This window comes from Oncorhynchus nerka, linkage group LG16 (assembly GCF_034236695.1).
Source record: "Oncorhynchus nerka isolate Pitt River linkage group LG16, Oner_Uvic_2.0, whole genome shotgun sequence".
Taxonomy (NCBI): Eukaryota; Metazoa; Chordata; class Actinopteri; order Salmoniformes; family Salmonidae; genus Oncorhynchus; species Oncorhynchus nerka.
The window spans coordinates 24,845,048-24,863,110 of record NC_088411.1 but is presented as its reverse complement, the minus strand read 5'-3'; the positions used below and the strand labels follow the sequence as shown (position 1 = coordinate 24,863,110).

The window sequence follows — 18,063 nt, the reverse complement described above, 5'->3', positions numbered from 1 at the left end:
AATTGTATGGTACAGCCACCCTGCCTCACAGAGAGGGATGAGTGTATTATGAGGACATGAAAGGAATCAGCAGAATGGTCTGATTGAGGGCAATTCCATGGTAATGAAATTAGGCTGAGACTCAGGTTTTTCACTTTAAAATGTATACCGAACAAGAACCATAGATTTCAAAGTTTAACAAACCAGAGAACTTATGCACAAGGTTTAATTTCCACAGATTTTACAAAACACATTTGGTCGTGATCGGGAGTCCCATAGGGCGGCGCACAATTGGCCCAGCATTGTCCCTGTTAGGGGAGGGTTTGTAAAATAATAATTTGTTCTTAAGACTTAAAAAAATATGCATATACAGTGAGTGTACAAAACATTTAAGTGCCTTAAATATTTTGACTTGCCCATCAACCTCTGAATGGCATACATATACAATCCATGTCTCAATCATCTCAAGGCTTAAAAATCCTTCTTTAACCTGTCTTCTCCCCTTCATCTACAGTGATTGAAGTGGATTTAATAAGGGAGCATAGTTTTCACCTGGTCAGTCTATGTAATGGAAAGAGAGGGTAGGTGCCAGGCACACCAATTTGAGTGTGTCAAGAACTGCAGCGCTGATGGGTTTTTCACACTCAACAGTTTCCCGTGTGTCAAGAATGGTCCACCACACAAAGGACATCCAGCCAACTTAATACAACTGTGGGAAGCATTGGAGTCAACATGGGCCAGCATTCCTGTGGAACACTTTCGACAGCTTTGTATTCCATGCCCCGATGAATTGAGGCTGATTTGAGGGCAAAAGGTGGGATGCAACTACATTTTGAGTGTTCATAATGTTTTGTACACTCAGTGCAGTTGTGTGGTTTGTTAAAGTTTGAAATCAGTTTTTTTTGTTTGGCATACATTTCAAGGTGAAGAATCTGAGTCTCCGTGTAATTCCTTTCCAATGGAATTTCCCTTGATACTGGTTTAAGCTATGTTTGTGATTTTGTAACATTTGAACTGCTTTTGTTAACCTGGCTGTCTATAGTGGAGCATGTTGTTTATGCTGTGCTGCAGCACCTGAAGCGTATGATTCAATTCATTCCAAGTATGGTTCCCCTTGTTGTGTTGTCTGTTCACTACTGTAGAACATCTAGTGAAAAAAAGGTCATACCTGGGAGGGCTCAGGGGGAGAGAAGGGAAGCAGAAGCTCAAATGAATTACATAACATTATATTATGATAGCCGCAAGCTCAGCAGAATATGAGATAACATTGAAACAAATGAACCTATATTGTAGTCTGCATTGTTTGGATGTACTGTACTCTTTTACCCTTTTATTGAAAACATGAGGCATCGACTGCTCCGCAAATTGGAAAACGCCAGTGATTTGAAAGTTTGCACCTAGGCTAAATAAACATGTACTGTAGCTAGAAACATAACTAAAGCTGTAATTCCATCAAGGGTTTGTGGAAATTGCATTCTATATCTCAGGGCCAGCCCAACAAATAAGCGACATATGCGGACACTGAGGGCCCCCCCCATTTTTTTCTGTGTGTGTGTGGTGGGGAATTCAGTCGGCATCTCAATTTACTGCTTAGAGTTCAAATATTAAAATACAAAAGGTGCAATTTCGAAATTTGGTTGTACATCAGCAGTTTTCTTCTTGTTCTGTCAGTCACTGACAGTCCCTCGATTAGCCCATTTCAGCTAACATCGAGCCTCCATTGATTTTGTTAGTCTCATTCAGATACCATATGAACATGACATGTGTCATGGAAAAATGCGTAGGAAATTAGCTTTTAAGCTGCAAAATGTTCTCTCCACCCTTGGCAAAATGTGTAGAATTGCAGGTAATTAGCTTTAAAACTGCAAAATGTTATCTCCACCATAATCTGGGTAACCCCATGGCAAAATGAGTAGATTTGCATTAAAGGTACAATGGGCAGAATTCACCTCTCCATTTCCTGGTTGCTAACATTTGAATGGTTCGCCTAATTTCAGTTTATAGGAAAAAAGTGCATTCAGAAAGTATTTTCCCACATTTTGTTACATTACATCCTTATTCTAAAATTGATTCAATTGTTTTTTCCCTCATCAATCTACAGACAATAGCTCATAAGGACAAAGCAAAAACAGGTTTTTAGAAATTTGTACAAATTTATAAAAAATAATACATTTACATAAGTATTCAGACCCTTTACTCAGTACTTTGTTGAAGTACCTTTGGTAGTGATTACAGCCTTGAGTCTTCTTGGGTATGATGCTACAAGCTTGGCACACCTGTATTTGGGGAGTTTCTCCCATTCTTCTCTGCAGATCCTTTCAAGCTCTGTCAGGTTGGATTGGGAGTGTCACTGCAGTCTCTCCAGAGTTGTTCAATCAGATTCAAGACCAGGCTCTGGCTGGGCCACTCAAGGACATTCAGAGACTTGTCCCGAAGCCACTTCTGCATTGTCTTGGCTGTGTGCTTAGGGTTGTTGTCCTGTTGGAAGGTGAACATTCGCCCCAGTCTGAGGTCCTGAGCGCTCTGGAGCAGGTTTTCATCAAGGATCTCTCTGTACTTTCCTCTGTTCATCATTGCCTCGATCCTGACTAGTCTCCCAGTCCCTGCCACTGAAAAACGTCCCCACAGCATGATGCTGCCACCACCATGCTTCACCGTAGAGATGGTGGCAGGTTTACTCCAGACGTGACACTTGGCATTCGGGCCAAAGAGTTCAATCTGCGTTTCATCAGACCAGAGAATCTTGTTTCTCTTTGTCTGAGAGTCCTTTAGGTGCCTTTTGGCAAACTCCAAGTGGCCTGTCGTACTTTTTACTGAGGAGTGGCTTCCGTCTGGACCCTCTACCATAACGGCCTGATTTGTGGAATGTTGCAGAAATGGTTGTCCTTCTGGAAGGTTCTCCCATCTCCACAGAGGAACTCTGCATCTCTGTCAGAGTGACCATCAGGTACTTGGTCACCTCCCTGACCGTCTCCCCCGATTGCTCAGTTTGGCCGGGCGGCCAGCTCTAGGAAGAGTCTTGGTAGTATCAAACTTCTTCCATTTAAGAATGATGGAGACCACTGTGTTCTTGGGGACCTTCAGTGCTGCAGAAATGTTTTGGTGCCCTTCCCCAGATCTGTGCCTCGACACAATCCTATCTCTGAGCTCTACGGACAATTCCTTTGACCTCATGACTTGGTTTTTGCTCAGACATGCACTTTCAACTGTGGGACCTTATATAGACACGTGTGTGCTTTTCCAAATTATGCCCAATCAATTGAATTTATCAGAGGTGGACTCCAATGAAGTTGTAGAATCATCTCAAGGATGATCAATGGAAACAGGATGCACCTGAGCTCAATTTCGAGTCTCATAGCAAAGGGTCAGAATCGTTATGTATTTCTGTTTTTAATTTTTTATATATTTGCTCAAATTTAGAGAAACATGTTTTCACTGTGTCATTATGGGTATTGTGTGTAGATTGATGAGGAATATTTTTTATTTAATCCATTTTAGAACAAGGCTGTAATGTAACAAAGTGTGGAAAAAGTCTAGGGGTCTGAATACTTTCCGAATGCACAGTATAGTGTAGAAAAAAAATCATTGTAACATCTAAAATGCTGTGAAATGTCTTTTTAAATATCCCAAAATATAATATTTTGAGCTGTTTGAAGCTGGTGTACAAAACCCGAGAAGTAAAAAGAGCAAAAGCAAAAGTTAAGGATGTGATGCATAGAACTAGAGCACAAAACAGATCTGAAACTTTTCAGACTTGGTTTCAATGAGAATGACAGATATACAACTCTCATTTCTATGTGCATTCTGTCAGAAAAGCTACATACTGCACCTTTAAATGAGCTTTCAAACTGCAAATGTTCTCTCCAACCCATGGTAAAATGGGTACAATTGCAGAGAATTTGCTTTAAATCTGCAACATTTTCTCTACGCCCACACCTGGACGTTGGCCGTCCTTCCATCAGCCATCCCTCCTTCTTGCCACACCTGCATTATGTTGCTGTGTCTCCCTGGGGGATTAATCACTCTATATCCCTCATTCTCTCTTTTCCTATTGGAAGTAGCTAGTCCACACTGGCTCAGCACTCAGGTCCTTTCTCAAGGTAACATTACATAAGAGCTGACAGCATTGTCTTTGGCCTGTCAGGCTGGATAATACAGAGGGTGACAAACTGCCTTCCCTTGCCTCACTTACCTACACGCACGTACACACACACACACACACACACACACACACACACACACACACACACACACACACACACACACACACAAACAAACAATGGAAGAGCCCTGGTCAAAAGTAGTGCACTATAAAGAGAATAGGTTACAGATGCATTTCAGATGCACCCCGGCTAGGCAGAGCAACAATGGTACACTCTTAGAGGAAAAAAGTGTGATGTATAACCTAAAAGGGTTCTTCGGCTGTCCCCATAGGATAACCCCTTTTTGGTTCCAGGTAGAACCCTTTCCACAGAGGGTCCTACATGAAACCCAAAAGGGTTCTACCTGGAGCCAAAAAGGATTCTCCCATGGGGACAGCCGAAGAACCCTTTTGGAACGCTTTTTTCCAGGAGTGTAGAAAAATCACTACTATGGACTAAAACAATTAAGCTCGGTCCGTGCAGTTAATTCAGAGTGCTGAGGCTATACGGCCTTGTATGCCTGCAGAGGGATACTGACTCACTGACTAAAATGCCATGAGCTGGCCATTGAGTGGCAGACTGGCCGTTCACGGACAAAGTCTGCAGCATGATCATTCTCCGTGGCCTCGGGATGACACATCAAAAGGACTGGACTATACCAGAGCAACTTTACCCGATGCTTTGTAACAGTGTAACGGTAATTCATGCTTTTAGAGTGAAAGACTGTCTCCCAGACATATGAAGGTCAATGAAGTCTCTTGGTGCACTAACTAATGACTGCTGTTATCTACCCACACAGTGAACCCAGAGAGCTACAGAGCTAGCTGAACCTCTGTGAGGATGATGTCACCCTGACTTTTCGAAAGGGAAGCAGAGCAGAGGAGCAGTGGATGCTGCTGAGGGGAGGACGACTCATAATAATGGCTGGAACGGACCAAAGGGATTGGAAACCATGTGTTTGATGTATTTGATGTCATTCCGCTCCAGCCATTCCCACGAGCCCGTCCTCCCCAATTAAGGTGCCACCAACCTCCTGTGTGCAGAGGAGAGTGTTCGAGACAGACACTGTTAGAATGAGGCATTCCCTTTGACGCACTCTGGCATTTAAAACCTGGGAAATAATTGACCACTTAAACTGTCTGGGTTCTGCCAAAAGACAATTTTCTGACAGAACACAGCCCTCCGTGTACATCCTAAATGTGACTGAATATTTTTTAATATACGACATGGGATAACTTAGAGGTTATTGTGATTATTATGGTGATATTATTCTGTGATGGGCTTATATTTCAGTAGAGGCTGGCTAAGACATTTTGACAGTTGTAGTCTGTTGAATACACTGCTGACTTGAGCAGTTGACATATGATCTACAGTTGAAGTCTGAAGTTTACATACACCTTCTCCGAATACATATATGTAAACTCAGTTTTTCACAATTCCTGAAATTTAATCCTTGTAGCAATTTCCCTGTTTTAGGTCAGTTAGGATCACCACTTTATTTAAGTAATGTGAAATGTCAGAATAATAGTAGAGAGGGATTTATTTCAGCATTTATTTATTTCATCACATTCCCAGTGGGTCAGAAGTTTACATACACTCAATTAGTATTTGGTCCCATTGCCTTTAAATTGTTTAACTTGGGTCAAATGTTTTGGGTAGCCTTCCAAAAGCTTCCCACAATAAGTTGGGTGAATTTTGGCTCATTCCTCCTGACAGAGCTAGTGTAACTGGATCAGGTTGGTTGGCCTCCTTACTCACACATGCTTTTTCAGTTCTGCCCACAAATGTTCTATAGGATTGAGGTCAGGGCTTTGTGATGGCCACTCCAATACCTTGACTTTGTTGTCCTTAAGCCATTTTGCCACAACTTTGGAAGTATGCTTTGGGTCATTGTCCATTTGCGACCAAGCTTTAACTTCCTGACTGATGTCTTGTGATGTTGCTTCAATATACCCACATAATTTTCCTCCCTCATGATGCCATCTATTTTTTGAAGTGCACCAGTCCTTCCTGCAGCAAAGCACCCCTACAACATGATGCTGCCTCACCCGTGCTTCACAGTTGGGATGGTGTTCTTCGGCTTGCAAGCCTCCCCCTTTTTCCTCCAAACATAACCATGGTCATTATGGCCAAACAATTATATTTTTGTTTCATCAGACCAGAGGACATTTCTCCAAAAAGTACAATCTTTGTCCTCATGTGCAGTTGCAAACCGTAGTCTGGCTTTTTTATGGCGGTTTTGGAGCAGTGGCTTCTTCCTTGCTGAGTGGCCTTTCAGGTTATGTTTACATAGGACTTGTTTTACTGTGGATATAGATACTTTTGTACCTGTTTCCTCCAGCATCTTCAAAAGGTCCTTTGCTGGTGTTCTGGGATTGATTTGCACTTTTCGCACCAAAGTACATTCATCTCTAGGAGACAGAATGTGTCTCCTTCCTGAGCGGTATGACGGCTGCTTGGTCCCATGGTGTTTATACTTGCGTACTATTGTTTGTACAGAAGAACATAGCACCTTCAGGCGTTTGGAAATTGCTCCCAAGGATGAATCAGACTTGTGGAGGTCTACAATTTTTTTTTGAAGTCATGGCTGATTTCTTTGGATTTTCCCATGATGTCAAGCAAAGAGGCACTTAGTTTGAAGGTAGCCCTTGAAATACATCCACAGGTACACCTCCAATTGACTCAAAGGAGGTCAATTAGCCTATCACAAGCTTCTAAAGCCATGACATAATTTTCAGCATTTTCCAAGCTGTTTAAAGGCACAGTCAACTTAGTGTATGTAAACTTCTGACCCACTGGAATTGTGATACAGTGAATTATAAGTGAAATAATCTGTGTGTAAACAATTGTTGGAAAAATGACTTGTATCATTCACAAAGTAGATGTCCTAACCAACTTGCCAACACATTTGGATATAATAGTTTGATGCTTTCAGCGATGCTGTGTAGACTGAAACAACCAAACAAAAAATAGTCTACACAGCATTACTGAAAGCATCACATTATATCCACGTGTTATTCTATAAACAACCAAACTAAAAATAAAGATAGCAGAATAGACCTTTGTCAAAGTGGTGAGGGTGGTGTTGGCAGTTAGGAACCAGGGTAACAGAATGAGACGGTGTCAACCTCTCACTACCCCAGTTCTCACACTAACACACTCAGGCCCTCCGGGTAATTTTATCAGTCTATCGACAAGCTATATCTTTCCACCAGCAGCCCAATCTATCCTGTATGGGCACAACAGCATACTGTGCACAGATGTACAGTATCTGTATTTGTGGGTTTATGATCGGTTGAAATACACAAGTGTTTGTTTGGGTGAAGACACACACACAGGACTTTTTGATGGTAACACATTTGGTGCATCCACCATTGCCAGACACAACCCTTAGCAATAAAGACTCACACCGCTTTGTACTTCGGTGGCAAGTCAAGATCTATTACAGAGAGAGAGGAAATCCATTGTCTTAGATAACTTTCAAACAACGGCTTGGTTTATAAATGGGCTGACTTAATACCAGTGGGATGTGTGATTTAGGAATAAATCATGATATGCCACAAAGCCCCTTGCAGAGTTATATTGCATCCCAAATGTCACCCTATTCACTGTTTAGTACACTACTTTTAACCAGGGCCCATACAGCTCTGATCAAAAATAGTGCCCTATATAGGAAATAAGGTGCCATGCAGTCTTAGTTGTACTGTAGATCACTGCCTATGATAGGGACTCGGCCTTGTCAAACAGACCCTGTAGTGGAGAGGCAAAGCAGGTGCTGGCCCATCGACCCCCTAATCCAACCCTGCTCCATCCACTGTGGTTAATCCACACTTTTACACTCATCATTTGCTGCTGCTACTCTGTTCTTTATTTTACTCTTATTGTTATCTATCCGGATGCCTAGTCACTTTACCCTGCCTTTATGTACTTATCTACCTCAAATACCTCATAGCCCTGCACATTGATCTGGTACTCCTGTATATAGCTCCATTCTTGAGTATTTTATTCCTCTTTTGTTACCATTTTTATTTTTAAACTCTTCATTGTTGAGAAGGGTTCGTGTAACAAGCATTTCACTGTAAAAAGTCTACACCAGTTGTATTCGGCGCATCCTCAGTCCTCTGGGCCCACAGTAATTGATCCTCATATAATTAGCCAACTTTCAGAAAACGCCTACTGTAGTGTACTGTACCACCAGTCCTATCTCTCACTCATCCAGAAGGACTAGCTCTGGATCACCACTCCTCTCAGTATTGTAACAGTTCTCTCGTGGGCGGGCCCTGGGCTTTGGACTAGGGCCTGGTTGGTGTCTTCAGTCTACATCCCAACCCACCTTGATGAAGAAGAATTGTGTGTACTTTGCCAGTTTGCGGGATCGTCTGGGTCCCTGGAGGAGGGGTGTGGAGGGGCTGTGTGTCAGTAGTCTCCTGGGGGTCCTGAGGTCCCAGTCTTGGCTGGTGGAGGATGAGGTGGCCTACCTGGAATGCCAGCCACACTGCCGCACTCATTCTCTCTCCTTTTCCTGGCATCCCCACGCTCACACTCTCTCCTCTTTGTCTCACTCCTCATCTGCAGATGGAGGGAGTGAGGACCTGCCAGAACCCCGATCGCCCAGTGTAGAGCACCACCACCACCTGAGCCACACCGGTCAAGGTAGGTAGTTACACTACTGGGTGTACTCTATTCTGTGGACCAAATCGCCTCTCGCTCTCTTCTCCCCTCCCCTCTTTCCCCCTACTTTTCCCAATGCATTTTTCTTAGCCACATCTGACCATAATATGAAATATTGTTTCTTCATTCATCCATCTCTTCTTTCTTCCTTCCTTTATGCTCATACTATTTTCCTGCCTCTCTTTCCTCTCTTCCCTGGAGCAACAGAGAGGGCATGAGGCTGTTTAAAGGGCTGTATTTTATATGAGTTAACAACAGAGGATTTAATAACTTCTAGAGGAGTGACATAATAATTTTGTGGAGAGAGTACACTGTATGAATTTTTATGTTCCTGTAAATGTGTCTGAATCTGTTATCCCTGGAAGTATACTCTGGGCAGAAAGAGAAACAATATTGGCTATTGTGTCTGTCAACAATATACAGTAGATGTTATAGACTAGAATTCTTGAGTTCCGCTTCCGTATGACTATTTTAGTCCATATGATTTGCCCATTGGTATCCTTGCTCTTTTTGAGCTGTATGCTTCTATGAGTGGGTGTGTGTTTGCGTCTGTGTGTTTTGTTCTGTGAAGTGGCTCTAACGCCCTTCAAAAATCCCTGTCTGTCTCAACAATTCAACAAGTAGCACTCAAAATCACCCCTATCCTTTTGTTCTGAAGTTTTTCGGGAGCTAAGCCATTTACCAGGTCAATGTTGCTACAGTACCTCTCGTCTTCTATCCCCTCACCCTCCCCCCAGACCCTTGGCTCACAGAAAACTTTTCTCGGCTCTCAGACATTTGTGTAAAGCTGTTAGGGAGAGAAAAGACAACGTGTTCCCTAAAAGGCCGCTTCTCTTGAATTACCCTCTGGTGTGCATTCACACCCTGCAGATAGACAGACAAACATGAGGGGATTGTCATGCTGAGGGATCTGGCCAAACTACGGCTGCTGCTACAGTGCATGCCTCCCTGGCTCAATGGATTTAGTCTCTCAGGCAGAGCTGAAACCACAGAGATGGGGTATAGTGTCGGTATGCTGTAAGCAGGCCCTGGCTGTGTCTGTCTATATCACAGCCTGGCTGTCACACACACAGCCCTCTATGGGGACTACTGTGGAGTTGTCACTTAATGGCTCCTGCTGTCTGCTGTCTGCTATGCTAGCTGATGTTATGTGAAGGTGTTGGCCAGTTGGTGAGACAGCTCTGTCTGTCTGGTGGGACGGGGCCGTCTGGGCTGTGATTCAGTGTTGAGGGAGAAAATGGCTGTAGAGGGTTTTATACAGATATGTTAGTGTGCCAGGGAATGTGAGAATAAAACTTGTGACAAACAGAACCTGTGATATTTAGAGGGAGGTGTTGCTGTGGTTTAGTGATTGCTGCTGTGCTCTTTCAGAAATTCAGCTCCCTTATGGGTTGGTTGTCTTTAGATAATGGTTGCACTCACATCTCTATTCTAGCTACATATCTCTGATGGTTAGACAAAGTTTCTGTGTTATATCAGAGATGACGGGTTTCTGGAACATTGTTATTGAGGGAAACAGCGAGGCATCCTGTCATGTAAGCAGCATGTGGTGCTTGTCTGCCTGCAGGACTATTATCACTGCTGGGTCAAGCCAGGCAGATCCCAGTCAATACCTCAGCATCATCACAACATGGGTCACTCTCCATGTTTCCACATTCACTTCACTTTACCCTGGATACTGTCTGAAATCGTACATGTAGAGAAGAAACTACTTCCTATGAACACCCTACCCAGCAAACCAAAATTGGTTCTGTGAAAGTTCCCTGAACATTCATTAGGTCTCTGCAAATGTCCTCATAACACAAAAACGGTCTAGTCGTGCTGATGATTAAAGAATGTTTGTATAAAACATTAGCCAGATGTTGCAAGACATTTCCGAGAACAAATGTAATGTGTTCTTTAAAGATTCCCAGAATGTTTCATTAGGTTGTAAACAAATGGTATCCTTTCAGTTGAGTGTACGAGTGCGTTGCCTGTCTATCAGAAGTTGATGCTGTTGCTATGCAACTTCTTGCTAGCTTGTTAGTGTAACACATTTCTAGCTAGCCATCTTACAACTTCATTAACAATGTCCATTGAGAATGTATTTGGGTGACCTGGACCTCAAACCCCACTTCCGAATTACAACCCTCTTTTGACGGCCTGGTAGAGCAAGAAGACCAGGACTATGGATGTGGCAAGACCTTGGAAAGCTTCCTGTTTGTCTATTGGCTGGCCAGTGGCACTTCGTACTGTGTTATGTCCGAGGCATTTGATGTCCCCCGGACCACAGTGCACAATGTCATCCACAGAGTCAGTGATGGGATCACGAAGAAGGTCATCCATTTTTACATCACAAGATGAAATGCAGGAGGTTGATCTATTCTTATCAGCTTCAGGCCATCTGTGACCACAGGTGCAGGTTCATCGACATCTACATTGCCTTCCTCGGGTATGTGTACAAAGCCAGGGTCCTGAAACACAGCCCTGTGTATGTTCAGAGCCTGTACCCACCACAAGGGTGGTTTCTCCTCGGGGATGGTGGGTATCCCTGGTTGGCGGATCCCATCTGTCTGATGACACCCTACAGGCAGCCAGTGAGGGGCGCAGTGGAGGCCACCTACGATGCAAAGCATTCCAAGGCGAGGAATGTGTCGGAGCGGTCCTTCGGGATGATGAAGACTCATTGGCGCTCAATCTTGATGGCCCTGGAGGTGAATCTTACCTTTGTGCCTGAGGTGGTCACATGCTGCGCTGTGCTGCACAACGTCTGCCTCAGCAACGAGGACATTGTGGACCCTGAGGAGAATAATGGTGGAGACCTGGACCAGCCTCAGCAGCTGAGATACCAGCTGCTGCTACCATGATACCAATTGTGCCGGAGGAGATGGCTGACGTTTTACGTTTTTCCTAACCAATTGTGCTATTGTGTGTGTTTTTTCGCATTATTTGTAACTTATTTTGTACATAATGTTTCTGCCATTGTCTCTTATGACTGAAAAGAGCTTCTGGACATCAGAAAAGCGATTACTCACGTCGTGCTGGACTAATATTTTTTCTTTAACGAGTCGGACACAAGCCAAGTCCCTGTCATTCGCATGAAGAAGAGATGGAGATATAGGGGACGTAGGTCAGGGTGCCTTGTAGGAATCCGATGGTGAGTGGATAACCCGCCTCTACCTTCCATACCATTAGCCAACTTCCAATCATTTTATAATAAACTGGATGAGCTCCGATCAAGACTATCCTACCAACGGGACATTAAAAACTGTAATATCTTATGTTTCACAGAGTTGTGGCTGAATGACGATATGGATAACATACAGCTGGCTGGGTTTTCCGATCATCTGCAAGATAGAACAGCTGCCTCCGGTTAGACAACGGGTGGCGATCTGTGTCTATTTGTAAATAACAGCTGATGCCCAACATCTAATATTAAGGATGTCTCGAGGTTTTGTATCTCATGATAAGCTGTAGACGACGCTAGTTTTCATCTATATTTTTCATAGCTGTCTATTTACCACCACAAACTGATGTGTCATGTTCTGACCTTATAACAAAAGAACTGTCTTTGTTTTAGTGTGGTCAGGGCGTGAGTTGGGTGGGTTGTCTATGTTCCTTTTTCTATGTGGTGTTTTTGTGTTTGGCCTGGTATGGTTCTCAATCAGAGGCAGGTGCCGTTAGTTATCTCTGATTGAGAATCATACTTAGGTAGCCTTTTCCCACCTGTGTGGTGTGGGGGATTATTTTCTGTTCAGTGTTTTTTCAGCACCATACAGGACTGTTCGTTTGACGTTTTATTTGTTTCTTTCATTGTTTGTTATTAAAAATATGAACACTTACCACGCTGCGCTTTGGTCCTCCTATTCTTCCACCTACGATGAGCGTTACAGAATCACCCACCAACCAAGGATGAAGCATCGTGGTAACGAGCAGCAGCAGAAATCTCAAGACTACTGGACATGGGAGGAAATTTAAACGGAGAAGGACCCTGAGCACAGGCTGGGGAATATCGCCGCCCCAAGGCAGAGCTGGAGGCAGCGAAAACTGAGCGGCGGTGGTATGAGGAGGCAGCGCGGCTGGGACGAGACGCAGACCCAAAAATGTCTTGGGAGGTGGCACACGAGGAGTGTGGCTAAGTCAGGTAGGAGACCTGAGCCAACTCCCCGTGATTCCCTTGGAGAGAGGTGGACCAGGCAGGCACCGTGTTATGCCGTGAGGCGCACCCTTCCCCGGTGCGCAGGCATAGCCCGGTGCGTTACAGCGCAGTGCCTCGTATCGGCCGGGCCAGAGTGGGCATCGAGCCAGGTGCCATGAAGCCGGCTCAGCGCATCTGGTCTCCAGTGCATCTCCTCGGGCCGGGGTACATGGCACCAGCCCTACACATGGTGTCCCCGGTTTGCCAGCACAGCCCAGTGCGGTCTATCCCACCTCGCCGCACTGGCCTGGCTACGGGGAGTATCCAGCCAGGTAGGGTTGTGCAGGCTCGGTGCTCGAGACCTCCAGTGCTCCTCCACGGCCCGGTCTATCCGGTGCCTCCTCCACGCACCAGGCCTCCGGTGGCAGCCCCCCGCACCAGACTGTCTCTCCATCTCCTCCCTACAGGTGCTACCGCCTGTCCAGCGCTGCCAGAGTCTCCCGTCTGTCCTGAGCTTCCGGAGTCTCCCGTCTGTCCTGAGCTTCCGGAGTCTCCCGTCTGTCCTGAGCTTCTGGAGTCGCCCGTCTGTCCTGAGCTTCCGGAGTCGCCCGTCTGTCCTGAGCTTCCGGCGTCGCCCGTCTGTCCTGAGCTTCCGGCGTCGCCCGTCTGTCCTGAGCTGCCGGAGTCGCCCGTCTGTCCTGTCGTCCTGAGCTGCCGGAGTCCCGTCTGTCCTGAGCTGCCGGAGTCGCCCGTCTGTCCTGAGCTGCCGGAGTCGCCCGTCTGTCCTGTCTGTCCTGAGCTGCCGGAGTCGCCCGTCTGTCCTGAGCTGCCGGAGTCGCCCGTCTGTCCTGAGCTGCCGGAGTCGCCCGTCTGTCCTGAGCTGCCGGAGTCGCCCGTCTGTCCTGAGCTGCCGGAGTCGCCCGTCTGTCCTGAGCTGCCGGAGTCGCCCGTCTGTCCTGAGCTGCCGGAGTCGCCCGTCTGTCCTGAGCTGCCGGAGTCGCCCGTCTGTCCTGAGCTGCCGGAGTCGCCGTCTGTCCTGAGCTGTCCGGAGTCGCCCCTGTCTGTCCTGAGCTGCCCGGAGTCGCCGGAGTCGCCCGTCTGTCCTGAGCTGCCGGTCCTGAGTCGCCCGTCTGTCCTGAGCTGCCGGAGCTGCCGGAGTCCCCGTCTGTCGCCCTTCTGTCCTGAGCTGCCGGAGTGCCCGTCTGTCCTGAGCTGCCGCCCGTCTGTCCTGAGCTGCCGGAGTCGCCCGTCTGTCAGAGCTGCCGGAATCGCCCGTCTGTCACCCGGAGCTGCCGCCGGAATCGCCCATCCCGGAGCTGCCGGCGCTCACCCGCGCTGCCAGAATCGCCCTTCACTCCGGAGCTGCCGGATTCTCCCGCCTGTCTGGTGCTGCCGGAATCTCCAGTCCATTCGGGACCCGTTGCTAGGGTCCCCAGTCCGAGGTCGGCGGCGAGGGTTGCCGCTCGAAAGGCGCCACGGAGGCGGGTTAAGAGGTGGATAAAGACTATGGTGGAGTGGGGTCCATGTCCCGCGCCAGAGCCGCCACCGCGGACAGACACCCACCCAGACCCACCCCTATAGGTTCAGGTTTTGCGGCCGGGGTCCGCACCTTTGGGGGAAGGGGGGAGGTACTGTCACGTTCTGACCTTAGTTATTTTGTTAAGCCGGTCAGTCAGGAGCTGCCAGAGCCGCCGGTCAGTCAGGAGCTGCCAGAGCCGCCTGTCAGTCAGGAGCTGCCAGACCCGTCCGATTTTCAATCTCTACCCGACCGAGTCTGTAATACCAACATGTCTCAAGTAGGGCTGGGCGATATATCAAGTTTTTTCTATATATTCAAGTTTATTTTTTAGCGCGATATGGAAAATGCCTGTATCGCAAGAATCGAGGTTCTGTTATAATGTTGTAACGTTTTACAAATGCAGCATCTCACTGTCTCTTATCTGTCAGCCCAATGTCGAATCATGTCCCAATTGCGTGATAACACGTGCACAGAGGTTATCCACCAATCACAACCCTAGACAGCCTTTCACAAATTGTATCCATGCCGGAGAAGTGTAGCGGCGGTAAGAATTCCACCAAAATGGAAAGTGAGGACGCCAGCTCAGCCTCTCGTGAGGATGAAATCATCCCCAAAAAGGGCAGCAATGTTTTATCAGTAATATGGAAGTGGTTTGGGTCTAAGAGGTCTGATGATCAGCAAATGAATGTTCTGTGCAAAATGTGTCGAAAGACAATTGCTACAAAAAGCTGCAGTATAACCAACCCCTTCCATCACCTGCAACTGAAACACGCGGTGGAATGGTGGAATGCGTGAGACTAAGCAATGCCGATTCCAGTCGCCCGATTCCCAAAACGTCTGCTAAAAGACAAACTATCATAGCCGCATCCTTTTCAAACTTAATCCCTTATGACAAGAAAAGTCTGAGGTGGAAGGAGATAACGGATGCAGTGACCTATTACATAGCGAAAGATATGGTCCAATATTTACAGTAGAAATGCCAGGGTTTAAAAAGCTGCTAGGTACAGTTGACCACAAATATCAGCTGCCAAGCCGCAAGTATTTCACGGAAGAAACCCTGCTGCGATTATAGACTGCTACCCGTAAAAGAGTCGCAGAGAAGCTGGCTTGTGTTTCTTATTTTTCCACCACAGCCGATCTATGGTTGAGCAGAGCCATACCTAAGTTTGACTGTCCACTACATAAATGAAGACTGGAAATCGCAAATGTCTGCCTCCAGATGTCTTACTTTCCCGATGATCATACAGGTGAAGTAATAGCCTAGGGTATCAGACTCTCTGGCATCGTGGAAGGTGAGTGAAGACCGACTGGTGTGCATGACAACTGACAGCAGGAGCAACATCATAAAAGCATTGCGATTTAACTACTGGACCCGCCTGCAGTGCTTTGGGCACAGGCTTCACCTCACCATCAGTAAGTGTGACATTGGATAATTAAAGTGCATTCAAAAAAGTTATGTTCAGGCCAGTTGTAGGCTAATGTGTTTGTTGTTGTGTCATTCTGCCAATCCAATAGCAAATAACCACAGGCTGTTTTAATATTAACAACAAATTAACTCAATTAATACATTTTCAATCAAAATGATTATAGAAATTACATATTCAAACAGCTAGTGGTCAAACATTCCTAAACAATAGAATAGATTTGTGGGTGTGTGTTATTCATTTGTTTAGCACAAATAGGCCTTTTTTTATTTGAATAAAGAAAATTCAGTTAAGAATTATGTCTTGGCCTCAACAAGAAATCAAGATATATATATATATATATATATATATATATATATATATATTGTGAATCGTCCAAACCTTCAGAATTTTTTTTAGATATTACTTTTAGGCCATATCGCCCATCCCTGCATGGGAAAGGGCAGTGTAGAGTGCAATAGAGATTGCATCATCTGTGGATCTGTTGGGGCGGTTTGCAAATTGGAGTGTGTCTAGGATTTCTGGGATAATGGTGTTGATGTGAGCCATGACCAGCCTTTCAAAGCACTTCAAGGCTACAGATGTGAGTGCTACGGGTCGGTAGTCATTTAGGCAGGTTACCTTAGTGTTCTTTGGTACAGGCACTATGGTGGTCTGCTTAAAATATGTTGGTATTACAGACTCGGACAGTGAGAGGTTGAAAATGTCAGTGAAGAGAAGACACTTGCCAGTTGATCAGCGCATGCTCGTAGTACACGTCCTTTAAATCCGTCTGGCCTTGCGTCCTTGTGAATGTTGACCTGTTTAAAGGTCTTACTCCCATCGACTGCGGAGAGCATGATCACACAGTCTTCCGGAACAGCTGGTGGTCTCATGCATGTTTCAGTGTTATTTGCCTCAAAGTGAGCATATAAGTAGTTTAGCTCATCTAATAGGCTTGTGTCACTGGGCAGTTCTCGGCTATGCTTCCCTCTGTAGTCTGTAATGGTTTGCAAGCCCTGCCACATCCGACGAGCGTCAGAGCCGGTGTAGTACGATTCGATCTTAGTCCTGTACTGACGCTTTGCAGGTTTGATGGTTCGTCGGAGGGTAAATAGGGATTTCTTATAGGCGTCCGGGTTAGAGTCCCGCTCCTTGAAAGCGGCAGCTCTATCCTTTAGCTCAGTGCGGATGTTGCCTGTATCCATGGCTTCTGGTTGGGGTATGTACAGTTGAAGTCGGAAGTTTACATACACCTTAGCCAAATACATTTAATCTCAGTTTTTCACAATTCCTTTTAATCATAGTAAATATTCCTTGTCTCAGTTAGGATCACCACTTTATTTTAAGAATGTTAAATGTCAGAATAATAGTAGAGAGAAATAATTATTTTAGCTTTTATTTTTTTCATCACATTCCCAGTGGGTCAGAAGTTTACATACACTTAATTAGTATTTGGTAGCATTGCCTTTAAATTGTTTAACTTGGGTCAAACTTTTCGGGTAGCCTTCCACAAGCTTCCCACAATAAGTTGGAGGATTTTTGGCCCATTCCTCCTGACAGAGCGGGTGTAACTGAGTCAGGTTTGTAGGCCTCCCTGCTCGCATATGCTTTTTTTTTGAGGTCCGGGCTTTGTGTTGGCCATTCTAATACCTTGACTTTGTTGTCCTTAATCCATTTTGCCACAACTTTGGAAGTATGCTTGGGGTCATTGTCCATTTGGAAGACCCATTGTGACCAAGCTTTAACTTCCTGACTGATGTCTTGAGATGTTGCTTCAATATATCCACATACTTTTCCTTCCTTATGACGCCATCTATTTTGTAAAGTGCACTAGTCCCCCCTGCAGCAAAGCACCCCCACAACATGACGCTGCCACCCCCGTGCTTCACAGTTGGGATGGTGTTCTTTGGCTTGCAAGCCTCGCCCTTTTTCCTCCAAACATAATGATGGTCATTATGGCCAAGCAGTTCTATTTTTGTTTCATCAGACCACTGGACGTTTACAAAAAGTACTATCTTTGTCCCCATGTGCAGTTGCAAACCGTAGTCTGGCTTTTTTATGGCGGTTTTGGAGCAGTGGCTTCTTTCTTGATGAGCGGCCTTTCAGGTAATGTCGATATAAGACTAGTTTTTACTGTGGATATAGATACTTTTGTACCTGTTTCCTCCAGCATCTTCACAAGGTCCTTTGCTGCTGTTCTGGGATTGATTTGCACTTTTCGTACCAAAG

The 18,063-nt window shown here is 45.6% G+C and overlaps 1 protein-coding gene across 1 annotated transcript in view; it reads left to right on the top strand.

The window, feature by feature from the left end:
* The window catches only part of tanc2b (tetratricopeptide repeat, ankyrin repeat and coiled-coil containing 2b), a 264,706-nt gene that overhangs the window by 141,277 nt on the left and 105,366 nt on the right, over positions 1-18,063 (top strand). Inside the window, exon 4 of the mRNA XM_029685202.2 lies at positions 8,697-8,774. Coding sequence (XP_029541062.1) covers positions 8,697-8,774 — 78 coding nt within the window. The remainder of the gene's footprint in view (positions 1-8,696; positions 8,775-18,063) is intronic.